Source organism: Gopherus evgoodei, chromosome 11, assembly GCF_007399415.2.
Source record: "Gopherus evgoodei ecotype Sinaloan lineage chromosome 11, rGopEvg1_v1.p, whole genome shotgun sequence".
NCBI lineage: Eukaryota > Metazoa > Chordata > Testudines > Testudinidae > Gopherus > Gopherus evgoodei.
The window spans coordinates 60,275,468-60,291,186 of NC_044332.1; the positions used below are offsets into that span (position 1 = coordinate 60,275,468).

The following is a 15,719-nucleotide window of genomic DNA, read 5'->3' on the forward strand; positions in this document are numbered from 1 at the left end:
ACAACCAGGATCACAAAGACTTTTGGACGGGAAAGAAAATCATGAAACATTTCAGATATTGTTTTGTATCCCATATAACCTAATTTTCCCAGTTTCGGTACATACCCCAAGAAGGATGTGGAAGTTAGGAATTTAGTAGTTTTTCCCTTTTAAAAATATCAAGAATTAGTTCTACATTACATTCCTTTTCTAGAAAATGAAAATATAAAGGGTTTTTTTTTTTGTTGGTTTGTTTTCTGGTTTTCATTTGTTTGGGTTTTTTTGGTGGACTGGAACATGATAGAGACAAGGTAGGTGAGGTAATATCTTTTGTTGGACCAATTTCTGTTGATGAAAGAGGCAATCTTTCAAGTTCCACAGAGCTTGTCTCTCTCATATCCTGAGACCAACATGGCAAAAATAACACTGCATTAATTTTTGTGACATACTATTGATCACTTTGTAAGTTGTTTGTTTGGGAACGTTAACAAATTTTATCTAAAGAAACATTTTGCTGTCATAATCAGCAAATATTTTTTCCAAGGCCAGAGTGATGTAATTCTGCTCACATCCAGAAATTATGGATTTTCATTTTCCATTTTCATCACCTAACAACCAAAACCTTTTTCTATCAAGGGACTAACTGTGCTGTCCTCCAGTGTGTGCTGTTCCCTTGAAGTCAATGGCTGTTGCTTTTGGAGACAGGATCACAATCAGGCCCACCAGAGCATTTGTCCACCTGTTAAATGTAGCATCTCATCTTAAAAGCTCAAGGCAAAACAACATACAGGCTCTGGGATTTTTTTCTAAATAAAAGAAAGCATGACTTTTGCTATGTGCTGGTTTTACCACCGGTGAGAATTTTTTAAACAACCCCTGCTCCACGGGTGAAATCCTGGACCCACTGAAATCAATGGCAAAGTTCCCCTAGACTTGAATAAGGCCAGGATTTCATCCCATATCTTTGCCTTCCCCATTTAATTGGCTGCTGACGTATTCATTATATAGAACTCCTAAAACAAAACAAAACAAAACAAAACAAAAATCAATAATCCTCTGCTGAGGTTCAATCTACCACCCCACTCTTTCTTCTCATCCTTTTTTAATCTCCCTGATGTTCAGAAACATTCACTTAAATGAGCTGAAATCCCTCTCCTTTTCCTCCCAATCCTCAGCACAAGCACAGACAACAAAGAGGATAAAAGGACATTCAAAATGAGAACATAACTCAGTGATCTGTGATGAACTGTACCTTGCGGTTTCAGTAGCTGTGTTGGCTTCCATACATGGAGTGGTTTGAATTTGCTAGTGACTTAGTGGTGCACTGTTCCACATATTCCTCTTGGCTGCCTGGCTGTGTCAGCCTACCAAGTGAGCATTCCTTAAACTCACAGGGCCAGATTAGTAAAGGTATTTAGGTGTGTAAATATGCAGATAGGCACCTAGTGGAATTTTCAAGAGCACCAGAGGAGGTTAAGCACCTTTGAAAATCTGGCTAGTGGCGAATTTATGGGCAGTGAACTAACAAGACTGCAGAAGCTATTCTGCCAAAGTTATTATCTAGTACAAACTTGCTTGGCAGGGGCCCACTCCCTTTTCACTGCATGTTTTATCAGTCTCTTAATAGTCTAAGGGAGACTGACCTGACCGAGAAAGTTTCCAGAAGTAGATGTATTTTCAATGTGTTAATGAACTTGACAAGTTGGTGCTGAGAGATGCAGACACAACTGTACCAATTAACTAGCCTTGGAAAGAAGCTGTTGCAGAAGTGACAAGTTTCTGTTCCTTTTAATCAACTCATTTATGCAGTTTAAACTAATGACCAACTATTGCCCTTGATTGGCTGTTTGTCTGTATGCCATTGGCCCACATATGTTCAACTGAGATGATAAATGTCTATAAACATCTTCTGCTTTATGTATGCATATGTACTTTGCAAGAATGTTTATTCAGTGCTTTAGTTGTTTGTTGTTTGAAAGAAAGCTACGGCCTTTTAAATACAGTAAGATTTACATTGGCCACAGTCCTACACATTGGAAATAAAGGCTATTTTAGTTTTTACTCATTTATGCTAAAAGAAATTAAATGACAAACTCTGTGTCGAGTTGAGTCCATTTAACACCACTGCTGTGTTAATTATGTAGGTAATAAGCATTGAGAAAGCCAATTAAAAGCATAGAAAGATATCTCTCAGTTTAGAGAATATAATGAATCCGAGGACACAACAGATCCATTATTGTGCTGCTTGTTTTATGTGTACCTCTTTTATTTTAACAAGATTATTTTATTTGATTTTAAACTTCTGTTCTGGGTAGTGAGCAAACCTCACATGGCTACAATGGCAATAACTGTCCTTTATGGAAAGCTTCTGTTTAACTGACTAAAAAAAACCTTGAAAATGATCCAGAACTTTGCTACACAATTATAAACTGGCCCTTAATGTTTTGATAGCAGAAATACTTGTCTATTAAATGCCATAGTTCAATGTGTATAGAATCTATGGGTTTAAACTCAGTCACATGGTACAGGACTTTTCCATAAAGTATGAAATACTGATTATTTGGAAAGGTGTTTGAATATTTTTACACCAGCTGAATATAAATTAAGAAGCAAATCCATGAATTATGAATAATCGCTTTGTTTTTTACCAAATTAATCCAATTCCCAACATTTCTTGTCATACTGTAGGTGTTGGCTCAAACTGCGGAAACTGAAGTCAATGGCAAATCTTCTGTTGACTTCAATAGGGCCATGATTTCCCCTTGTGTTAAAAGAAACCACTGGGCTTTTGAATGGATCACTTTGAGCTACATACTTTAAATCCAGAGTTGGCGGCTGTTATTACAATCCAATGGCTATTCAGTATCCTCTGTGAAAAAAGTGGTGATCTCAGAGTAAGATTGCCACCTATCCAGGCTTTCCTAGGATTGTCCTTTTTTTTTGTGGTAGCTCTCCCTGGAAACCTGTAAAGTTGCTCAGTACATATTGCCAGCAGTTCAGTTTAATGAGTCAGGAACATCCTGGATGTCCCAGTTTTTGTCCCTCAGAGGCAGCAACCCTGTCTCAGACCAGTTCTTAGTGGATAAGTGTCCAGATGAAAAAAAAAACACAATAGATGGCATTAACAGGACCCCAGATTTGTGACTTTAAAATTGAGACTAAGGACTGAAAAGGCATGAAGACAGCTACCCTCTCACGCTTAGAGTTGGTCATTTTAAGTAAGAGTTGAAGGGCAGGGGCAAAGCGGCCTGAGTAATCTTACACTGTCATTGCATCACCAGATCTGTGAGCAGACAGATTCAGTCCCCGGGTCTCCAGCACTTTTCTATGTTAGGTGCTTGTCTGGCTCCCATTACCTTAGTATCAGTACAGCTCTTAATGTATTTATCCTCACAATTTGACTGTAAGGTAGTGAAGTGCTTTTATCTCCAATTTATAAATGGAGAACTGAGGCACTTGCCTACAGTCTCACAGAAAATCTGTGGCAGAATGGGAAGTTGAACCTAGGTCTATCCAGTCTTAGGCTAGGATCCTAACCACTGCACCATCCTTTGTCTCAGGCATAAACTGATAATAATTTTGTAAGTGCCTTGGCAAGTGCATCTTCCTGAAACATAGTCTTATTCCTAGTCATGAGAATTATTCATCTTCATCCCATGGCCTCTTCCCCATATAGATAAGAGTGTCACTTGAGAAGATATTTGCATCTGCGAATATAAAGGCATGCAACCGGGTCTTCATAAAAACATCTATTGCAAGAAGAAATGCAGTGATCATTTGCATAGCGATATCAGATCAAGTTAGTCATAACATCAGTTTGCACACAAAACCCATGTGGTTTCGATTAATGTGTGTGTCTGAAAGTAGAACATTTATGTCTGACAGTAAAGATGGTGGGGACAACCATGTAATATCTTTTCTCAGGAGCAATGTTCCTGTACATTTTAGATAACTTATTACTGGGCCCCCCAAACATAGCCCTTTCGACATGCCAAGTGGATCTCCTGCATATACCCTGTACAGAAGGCAGCTGTGCAAGAGCCTCACTCACTGTGACAGCTGTGACAGACTTTGCCCAGGACGGAGACCGCATCAGCTATATCAGAGCTGAGCCAGTCACAAGGAGCGAACTACTCTGGAGAGCATATGCACCAAAGGACGTAAAGGTTGGTTGCTCAAATAACTTGGAAAACATGGCAAACTTCAGTGGGAGTTTTATTCAGCACAGTGACTTAATATGCCAAAGAAATTAATCTGTGGAATGTTTTGCTTTAACAGGTTTCTTTTGATTATTGGCCAGCACATCAGTAGGGCCAACAGCTGGATTCTACACACAATCACATTTGTGTGCATGTTTTGTGGGAAGGGAGGGCCAGTTTGGAATTATCAGTTCTTAGGAGGAAAAGAAAACACTCAGGGGAAGAAATTCAAAAAGAGCTCATAACCCACTCTTAGACTGTGGTTCATAGAGTGAAGCCAAGGCAAAGCTTCCCTGCAAGAACTCTTCTCTGGGTTATGATTCCCCACTGCCACACTGAACAAAAAAATAAATAAAGGGTCAGAGAGTAGCCAGGTAATTTGAGAAGTAGACTGAGAGTCACGATTTCGGTGTTCAATTCTCAGCCCTGCCAGTAATTATGAGGCCTCTAATGAAGCACTTAACCCCCTTGTATCTCTGTTTATCCATGTACAAAATGGGCATTAGTAATATAATGAGAATTAATTAATGAGCCAAATCCTGCTTCCTTTACTTACATTTACTTCAGTAGGCCTGTTCAAGTGAGTGAGGCACACACGATTTGGCCCATTGTTTGTGCCCTGTTGATTCTCAGATGAGAGCTCTGATAGAAGTCCACAGTAATATTATGATGTGACAGACTAAAAGGACCACAGTGTCAGAACAGACATATCACTCAACTAAAGTTCACAAAGAGGTGGCAAATCCAATGTAGTGTATTTTTACCAATAGAAAACATACTGATTAATGACCTTGGCCCTGATTTATGTGCATCATTTACCTCAAGACCCAAAGAGTGACACTGATTCTAGTCTTACTAACCATGGCTGTACAATGGCATCAACTTAATGATTTCAGTAGAATTTTGCCTGATTTACACTGGAGGAAGTGAGATCAAAATTAGATCCAAAGTACTGTATTTGTATCTTTAAAAAGTATAATGACAAATTTCCTTTCTTCCTCAATATTGTCTTTATATTAAATATTTTAAGTATTGTCTTTATGATGATAAAAGCACCTTTAATCTAATTCAACACAAATGCAATACAGTTAGCTCAATGCAATCAAACAGGTATTAATTTTTGATGGCATTCATGTTTCTATTAAAACATGAGAACTGAGCAAATGTAAAGTTGAATTAACTATTTTAAAAATAAATTAAATTTGATCCCAGTAAAGCAAGCTTCCAAGAACAAAAAAATAAATAAATCTCACTTTACTGTTGATGTTTTGCTAGCAATTAGAAGCACTAATGTTAAACACCTCCGCCAGCATAGCCAATAAAAACTTCAGCATGATATATTAAAATCCAAATAGTCTTTGGATACTGCAGGCTTCCTAATAAATCTCCAAATTTATCTGGAAATGGAATGGCTGAAGTGTGCAAAACGATTTGAGAGAAATTCAGGTTCCCACTACCTAGGAAGCAAATATACTGCACTCTTTGCATAGATTTGGTAGTAAAAGAGCTGGAGAGAGAGAGAAAGAGTTGGGATGTGGTGATGATATTAATAGAGAAAATCCTTTTACATCATTTTTGGTAGATACAACTATATTTGACTTCAAGCCAAAACTTTTTTCACGGAGGACTTCACTTCTGCATTCCTCAAGGAGTGCATTGTAACATGGATGGGTATAGTTTGCTCAGGAAGGATAGACAGGGGAAAAAGGGAGGAGGTGTTGCCCTATATATTAACAATGTACACACTTGGACTGAGGTGGAGATGGACATAGGAGATGGAAGTGTGGAGAGTCTCTGGGTTAGGCTAAAAGGGGTAAAAAACAAGGGTGATGTCATGCTGGGAGTCTACTACAGGCCACCTAATCAGGTGGAAGAGGTGGATGAGGCTTTTTTCAAACAACTAACACAATCATCCAAAGCCCAAGATCAGGTGATGATGGGGGACTTCAACTATCCAGATATATGTTGGGAAAATGACACCACGGGGCACAGACTACCCAATAAGTTCCTGGACTGCATTGCAGACAACTTTTTATTTCAGAAAGTTGAAAAAGCTACTGGGGGGAAGCTGTTCTAGACTTGATTTTAACAAATAGGGAGGAACTCGTTGAGAATTTGAAAGTAGAAGGAAGCTTGGGTGAAAGTGATCATGAAATCATGGAGTTTGCAACTCTAAGGAAGGGTAGAAGGGAGTACAGCAAAATAGAGACAATGGATTTCAGGAAGGCGGATTTTGGTAAGCTCAGAGAGCTGATAGGTAAGGTCCCATGGGAATCAAGAATGAGGGGAAAAACAAATGAGGAGAGTTGGCAATTTTCAAAGGGACACTATTAAGGGCCCAAAAGCAAGCTATTCCGATGGTTAGGAAAGATAGAAAATGTGGCAAAAGACCACCTTGGCTTAACCAGGAGATCTTGCGTGACCTACAAAATAAAAAGGCGTCATATAAAAAATGGAAACTAGGTCAGATTACAAAGGACGAATATAGGCAAATAACACAGGAATGCAGAGGCAAGATTAGAAAGGAAAAGGCACAAAATGAACTCAAACTAGCTATGGGAATAAAGGGAAAAAAGAAGACTTTTTATCAATACATTAGAAGCAAGAGGAAGACCAAGGACAGGGTAGGCCCACTGCTCAGTGAGGAGGGGGAAACAGTAACGGGAGACTTGCAAATGGCAGAGATGCTTAATGACTTCTTTGTTTCGGTCTTCACTGAGAAGTCTGAAGAAATGTCTAATATAGTGAATGCTTACGGGAAGAGAGTAGGTTTAGAAGATAAAAAAAAAAAGAGCAAGTAAAAAATCACTTAGAAAAGTTAGATGCCTGCAAATCACCAGGGCCTGATGAAATGCATCCTAGAATACTCAAGGAGTTAATAGAGAAGGTATCTGAGCCTCTAGCTATTATCTTTGGGAAATCATGGGAGACGGGGGAGATTCCAGAAGACTGGAAAAGGGCAAATATACTGCCCATCTATAAAAAGAGAAATAAAAACAACCCAGGAAACTACAGACCAGTTAGTTTAACTTCTGTGCCAGGGAAGATAATGGAGCAAGTAATTAAAGAAATCATCTGCTAACACTTGGAAGGTGGTAAGGTGATAGGGAATAGCCAGCATGGATTTGTAAAGAACAAATCATGTCAAACTAATCTGATAGCGTTCTTTGATAGGATAACGAGCCTTGTGGATAAGGGAGAAGCGGTGGATGTGATATACCTAGACTTTAGTAAGGCATTTGATATGGTCTTGCATGATATTCTTATAGATAAACTAGGAAAGTACAATTTAGATGGGGCTACTATAAGGTGGGTGCATAACTGGCTGGATAACCGTACTCAGAGAGAAGTTATTAATGGCTCCCAATCATGCTGGAAAGGTATAACAAGTGGGGTTCCGCAGGGGTCTGTTTTGGGACCGGCTCTGTTCAATATCTTCATCAACAATTTAGATGTTGGCATAGAAAGCACGCTTATTAAGTTTGCAGACGATACCAAACTGGGAGGGATTGCAACTGCTTTGGAGGACAGGGTCAAAATTCAAAATGATCTGGACAAATTGGAGAAGTGGTCTGAGGTAAACAGGATGAAGTTCAATAAAGATAAATGCAAAGTGCTCCACTTAGGAAGGAACAATCAGTTTCACACATTCAGAATGGGAAGAGACTGTCTAGGAAGGAGTATGGCAGAAAGAGATCTAGGGGTCATAGTAGACCACAAGCTTAATACGAGTCAACAGTGTGATGCTGTTGCAAAAAAAGCAAACGTGATTCTGGGATGCATTAACAGGTGTGTTGTAAACAAGACACAAGAAGTCATTCTTCCGCTTTACTCTGCACTGGTTAGGCCTCAACTGGGGTATTGTGTCCAGTTCTGGGCACCGCATTTCAAGAAAGATGTGGAGAAATTGGAGAGGGTCCAGAGAAGAACAACGAGAATGGTTAAAGGTCTTGAGAACATGAAGGAAGGCTGAAACAATTGGGTTTGTTTAGTTTGGAAAAGAAAAGACTGAGAGGGGACATGATAGCAGTTTTCAGGTATTTAAAAGGGTGTCATCAGGAGGAGGGAGAAAACTTGTTCACCTTAGCCTCCAATGATAGAACAAGAAGCAATGGGCTTAAACTGCAGCGAGGGAGATTTAGGTTGGACATTAGGAAAAAGTTCCTAACTGTCAGGGTAGTTAAACACTGGAATAGATAGCCTAGGGAAGTTGTGGAATCTCCATCTCTGGAGATATTTAAGAATAGGTTAGATAAATATCTATTAGGAATGGTCTAGACAGTATTTGGTCCTGCCGTGAGGGCAGGGGACTGGACTCAATGACCTCTCGAGGTCCCTTCCAGTCCTAGAGTCTATGAGTCTATGTGGGTGGCCAGCATACATGAGGTATCAGAATGGTGCCACCACAAGGATGATGATGTATATGCAAAAGTACAAACTCTTCATTTGAGGGTCTCATCTCCATGAAAGAAGTCCGCCTTCTCCAGTTAATCCATTATTTAAAATCACCTCTATTCCTAAAGGCTACATTATGCCTGATTCCACATGGCTGCACAGTGACAAAGGGAGGCACAAGGACCCTCCACCTTTTCCTCCTGATTCACACCCAATGTCAGAACTCTTTGAATTGCATTTCTGGGTTCCTGATGGAGTGCAGAGTTTGCACCGAAGATGCCTCCCTTTAGGAGCAGATAGACAGAGCAAGCAAAGTGTAGATTGTCACGGCCAGAGAATGGGTGTAGGCTGGCTGCATGTATGGGAGCATGTGTCATCCCATAAAGGGGTGTCACAAATGGCTCATCCTTCCCCCAGTGCAAATGGGGCCCTTTGCAGTACAACTTACTATAGGCTGTGTGCAAACAGCACACTCTGATTCTATATTATCAAGGTGAGAATTGGATATTATATTATGCAATATACCTTCACCAAGAGGCACTTTTTGGGCAACAATGTGGCAATAGTCTTGTCTCTCTGTCCAGTGGATGGGAGATGCAAAGGACCCCTACAGGGAGCAGGTGTAGCAAGTGCCACAAGTAAGCGTGTTCCCCCCCGCATCATTGGAGGCATTGGGTCTTCTCCTAGTTTTTGCAGGCATAATATCTCCAGGGGTTACTGACTCCACATGTCATTTCTGCTCCCAGATGGCTGAAATTCTTAGGGGTTTTTGCTGATCTAACTTAAGATAGTTTTATACTGCTGTAACTGAGAGAGGCCTTAGTACAGCCCTTTATCTTTCACTAAAGTTTGCTGGTTCCTGCAACCTTGAAATTAAGGGAGACTGCACTGATTCCTTGACACCAGGAAGGGTTTACTCTGGATTTACACTGTAACTGATCTCAGAACCTGATCCACAGTCTGCATGAAATGAATTAAATATTCAAAGTATGAACAGTAAAATTAAGGTCAAACCTGTGGACCTGTAGTAGTACAGGCTACTAAAACATGCTAATTATCCATAATTAAGCCATACCTCAGGCTTTAAAATTATTGTGATTTAATAAGTGTTCTACACACGTAGTAATTTCTAGGCGGGGTTCTGCTTATTAATGTGAATTTTAGTAGGAAAAGCTTTTCTTTTACCAAACAGGATAAAGAAATACAATAAACAGAGGTAGGTGAAATAATAGTACATTCAGTTCCTAGGCGATATGTGATTAAACTTAATTGTTTAAAAAGGAAGTCTATTCTGTACCCATTCTGCATCATGTTTTATAAGTCAGATTTCAGTTTGTACTTGACCCTTGAATGCTACCCATAAAGTTTTGCAGGGGAAAACAATGAAGAGAAACTGCTACCTAAATTGTATTCATTACACATTTTATATTAACCAGGTCACAGTTCAAGACCTCCCAACAGGAAACTGCTACTCTTTCACTGATCCACACATTATCACATTTGATGGAAGGTGAGTATTCTTTCTACCTTGAAATAATTTGGCTTGATTGTTGATTCAGTTCCTGAATGTAGCATATGGTGTTCCGTTAGAATACCCTAGAGTGTTATAATACCTTGTTATTAGTGATTGATACAGTGCTTTGGAGAAAACTCGCAGTTCTTTCCCAAAAGTCTAAATTCCTGTTTAAAATGATGTGAGTTATTTATTTTGAAGCTAAAATGTTTCTTAGATTTAACAGTTTGTCAAAAACAAAGTGTTAAATTCTGCAAGCCTTGACTGAGCAAAACTCCCATTGAAGACTCCAGGAGTTTTACCTGATTCAAATATTTGCTTGATTAAGGACTACAGAATTTGAACCAGATCCTCTCAGATTATCTCCCAGATTTCCAGTTTCTGTTGGTAAACCTCCTACTGGTCAGGTTTATAATTTTATACCTTAAGCATCAAAAGAGGCTCAGCAAGTCTGATGTCCCACCTGCTGGGCTCCAGTGGTCCCAATTTCAAATACTACATGCTCTGTAGGCTACAGTACGCTCTAGTCAGGATACGAACTTTGAAAATGGGCCCCAGCAAAAAAGCTGACACACACGGTGGATCTCCTTATACCATTTTACAGGTATGAATAGTAATTCAGAGAGACATACAAGGAGGAATTAAAAGCTAGGATGTATGAATATTTATATATGCTCCCTGAATACCTGGAATTATCTACACTCTGAGCTATTAACTGAGTTTAGAAAAATAATGTATACAGTATATCTTCTACATTCACTGATAACTTACTTTACTTCATTTCTTAACTAACTGTGTTTTTCGAACACTGCAAAGTTCACATTTCTTTCCCAGCATTATGGGCCAGATCCTCCACTAGAATAAACTGATTTAGCTTCATTGACTTCAGTGGAGCTATGTGGTTTATTCTACCAGAAGACTTGGACCTACAAGTTTGGACTTCTGAATACTAACCAAGTTTAAGTCATCTCAGCACCAGTCAGGCTTCCTAACAAGTTTTTCACTATCCCTCTGTTACTTTTCATAACCAGATAATTCAAAAATTGCCCAAAAGACTAAACTTTAACACCATAAAATAATTTCACTTCTGAGCTTGAAATGAGAAATGAGAAATGTCCTCCTAATAGGCAATTCCGAGGAAGTCATAAGCCAAGGAGAATAGAATCATAGACTGGAAGTGCCTTCTTGGCTATCTAGCACAACATTATATCGGAGAACGAGAGCACCTATAAGACATTATTTTATTTTATTAAATTATCCACTCATTAAATTAATGTTATTAGGCCAACATTTGCCACAAGTTACACCTGTGCAATCCTGTTATTGATTGCAAGTAGGGATGTTACAAATAGTAGATTTGAAGTTACCATTGGCAGTTTCTAAGGAATGTCCGTATATGGCAAGCTCTCCTTCAGAATATAGAATCTTGCAATGGAAAAGGCCCAGCAAGTCATCTCATCCATCCTACCTAACACTCTAAACACTGCAGGATTTCTTCCTTTTGCATCGTCACTAATGTTTTATCCAGTCTAGTTTTAAATGAGCCAAGTAACGGGGCTTCTGCCAGCTCTCTCTCAGGAGATTTATTCCACAGACTAATTACAACTCATTTTCAGGAATTTCTTGATATTCAGCCAAGTTTCCTACTCTTAATTTCAACATCCCATCACTCCTAGTGATATTCTCTTCTATTATTGTTAATAATTCCTCTCTTTCAAATATTATGATGTTCCCCCTTGCCCTATTAGTCATCAGTTAGCCAAGCATTCTATCTATATATTCCACAACGTTAATCTTTCAGATTCTAATATATGTGATGAACTAGTTTTAAAGCTATGTTGCATCTAAGGAGTAATGGGAATGCAATCCTTGTTTGTACCTTGCTAGAGGCCTACCGCTGATACATTTTGAGGCAAATTTTGATCATCCGTTATGTTCATAAAAAGCACATGTGAGAAAAAGTTGTTTGAATGGAGATGTGCATCTTGCACGGCACTGGGATAGATAGAGAGGGATAGATAAAGAGGATGGAGAATTGAAAAGACAATCAGTCAACTATTACCCAGGTATTGGGTATCAGACCAGTAAAGCACTGTAACCCAAACAAATACATTCTTCCTATCCTTGTACACAGAACTCCACCAGCCTAAGGACAGGGTAGCAGATCCCATTGGTCCAGCACCTTCCAGGGAATGCTGGTGTGGAAAAAGAATCAGGGCTGCCCAGAGGGGGGGGGCAAATGGGGCAATTTGCCCCAAGCCCCGGGCTCTGCAAGGGCCCCCATGAGAACAGCCAACTCCCATCCCGGCCCCGGCCTGACCTCACCTCCGCCCCTCTCCTGGAGCCTCAGTGCATCCAGGAGTGTCCCTGAACAGATGCAGCGTGGCTTCGGCCGGGCTCCTGAGCTCCTCCCCGCTCAGAGTCGTGTGGTAAGGGGGCAGGGCTGCGAGCTCCACACCGAGCTTTGACCAGCTCTAGTGAACAGAGATTATTTTATGACTTTTTATTTCTTATTAAAATAAACTTCTCCTAGTGAGTAACAACCACTCAACAGCTTGTAATCTGGCTACCTCATGCACATTCCATCTGGGTTAGCATAATGTGAGGCTATTAATTAAATACTTTATCCTTGGAACAATAGTTTGCCCTTTCTGTATGCCTACCTCAAGGAATGCGTATTACATAAAAAACAGTTTGTCATGTCCTTTTATTAATATATTTCGATAGAAACATCTACCTAATAATTCTTTTGACTAAAGGGAGAGACTAATAGGGAGGCAAAGTGTCATATTTTACAGTACAACAGTTTGAGTGTGTTGATGCACAGAAGTGCAAAGATATTAATTATACTGGCTAAAGCTCTGAAAGAGCACTTCCTTTTATAGCAAAATGCCTTTTAAATGAAACAAATTTGCAAGCCTGGCAAAGAGAAAGTATAGGCTTCATTATTAGTTATGATGCATTATAAATATAAAAGCCTTTCACATCATAAATTGTAGATTCTTAAAAGTGAATTATCAGTTTCAAGCTAAGTACTAAGATACCTCTTTTATGGCAATATCTAAAACACCTAAGACTGCTTGGTTGGTAATTCATATATAATTAGTGTTATTTTTCATTTCACCTTATAAAGGAGAATTTTTAGATTTCTGGAGCATGTAAATTAAATCTACGCATCAGTATTCTCTAGGGGTGAAATTCACCACTTCCTGAACAGAACAACTGCACTCGTGCAGGGCGGTAAGTATAAAGGTCCATGCCTGAGAATGGAGGGAAAAGAATTTCCCACTACAACCTGCAGGTAAGTCACTGGGATAATAATGCAACCCTTCCATGACTACTGTTCCAGCCTTCAGCTCCTGGGTCTGTTTGCTGGGGTCTCACCTATGCATGGTTCCTGAGCCTACCTCCAACAGCCAATAGTTCCTGAGCCTACCTCCAATAGCCTCCTTCACAGTGAGCAGAGTCAATGTATAGACTCCCTTATGCAGCTGTTCTGCTTTTGCCCACTCCCATGCAACTGCATCGTGGGGACCTGCCTTCCTCTGGATTAATTTCATCCTGCAACATGCAAGGCCCAGGCGACCAGAAAAATTCTTTGTCTTGATGCCTACCAATCAAGTAAAGTCACAGAGCTTGGTTCTTCGGGAAACTGTCTCATTGCAAATGCCTATTTAAAAGCAAAAAGCCTCTCTTCTATGATCACGAGCTACAGATCTCCAGGGAGGAAGAGAACCCTAGAAGAGAGTTCTCCACCGCTCATGCTCCACAGAATCTGTAGGTTGACTACATTTCCCCTCACAGTGGACTACAGGGTTGTGAATAGCAGCATGCACCAAAGTGCTGTGCTGTAAGTCCCCCTGGACACTGTGGATGTGAACTAAAAGGTTACTAGTTTACCTTAACGTAATCCCATTTGAAGAGGACTATGTTAAAGTGAACTAGGAATCTTTTAGTTTGCACCTGCCGTGTCCACACAGAGGAGTACTTACAGTGCAGTTCTTTGGTGCACACTGAGGTCCAAACTGTAGGGCAATGTAGTCAAGCCACAAGTTTTGCTTTCTTCAAATGCACAGCAGAGTAACTGGAAGTTCATTTAACCCTGGGATGGAGTAACTATCTTATAAAAACATGGGTGAGGTGTTAGGTATGTTCAGTTTCTCATCTGCTTTGCTTTTATTATATGTAGCAAGGGCAAAGGGATCTTATTCATATCCCAGCTTTTAGGGGAGTCGGAATGTTAAAACTTCAGAGTCTTTACAGATTTTCCACACACGCACTGACCTATTCATCTAGAAAAAGCCAATGATGCTGCCTCTATTCTTCTGTTCAGTGCTGCCATGATTACTTTAGAACTGAATAGCCTTAGGCTTGGAGGAATTAAATTTTTATCAGTAAATGTTGGTAAAATGTTGGTCAATCTCACTGTACACATACTAACCAACAAAAAATATTTCCATTGATAATAATTGAAATGTGCAAATAGGTAGAGTTAAAAAAAATGCTGCTTGAAAACTTATTAAAGTTAAGGCTATTTACTTTGTATATTTTGACATGTGAAGTTGACAGTTTGTATTTTCACAGTTATAAAGCCTTAACTGTTCGAATCTCAACAGCTACTGTCATTAAATAATTTTCTGACCTCCTCATCATTTCCCACAACTGTGAAAATTTAAATAGATTAAAATTGAAAAAATGCTTACAAATAAACATTAATATTACCATCAAAATGATAAAACAATAAAAATTGAATTCTACCAAGCCTAACTAGCCTGTACATGGGGTTATCCACATCCAGCTTAGGAAGTGGAGCCATATGCCACTAGCGAATCACACCTCGTTCTGATTCACTCTATTCTGTCCGCTTTATCTTGACATTCACATGTCTGGTAGCTGGACCTAAATTTGACTCTGGTAACTCCAAGGACTTGAGTGAAGTGAGACCAGGGATGAATTTGGCCCAGGAGGGTCATGCAAATCAACTGAGCCTCTTTTTCTTTTATAAAATGCTTGCTACAAAAAATAAAATGTGAATGTATTCTGGTTCCCAAGTATATCCTTCATTTTCCCTCTGATTAACACTTTGTAGGACACAGACCAACATAAAATAGCTCTCACTGGCAAGGACAGCAGTCCTATGGGCAAGTGAACAGATTAATCGTAAATGGTGCCTTTCAGTAGCTGATGCTTTGGGAGCAGTAGTAATGAAATAAATTACATAAGAAGATGGAAGAGGCAAGAGGGGGAAGCCTCATAGGAAAGGAGAATGAGTGCTGGAGTGTCCTTGGGAGTGGGTTGTATAGCAACAGTGAAGTACAGTATAAAAAGCATAGTGATGAGTGTGGTAAAGATAGACTGATAGATAAGTGTAGGGCGTGAGGCGTAAGGAAAGGGGTTAAGGTTATTCTTCTGACTTAAGCTTTCCACATTTGGGGCAAACATTAAAAAAAGCATATAGTAAAATCTTTTCCTACTGTTTAGCGGTATTTAATTTTCCACTGCTGCCTATATGGCTGTCATGACATTTTTATGAGTGTCACAAAAGCGTATCTATTTAGATTCAATTTTGCATTCAAGTAATTCAACACCAGCTTAAGGCTTCCATTTAAAAATAAAGACATTTTGCAAGTCTG

The 15,719-nt window shown here is 39.5% G+C and overlaps 1 protein-coding gene across 1 annotated transcript in view; it reads left to right on the top strand.

Annotated features, from left to right (window-relative positions):
* Positions 1–15,719, top strand: part of VWDE (von Willebrand factor D and EGF domains) — a 254,494-nt gene that overhangs the window by 106,698 nt on the left and 132,077 nt on the right. Inside the window, 2 exon segments of the mRNA XM_030579370.1 lie at positions 3,904–4,145; positions 10,010–10,083. Of these exon segments, the coding sequence (XP_030435230.1) occupies positions 3,904–4,145; positions 10,010–10,083 (316 nt within the window).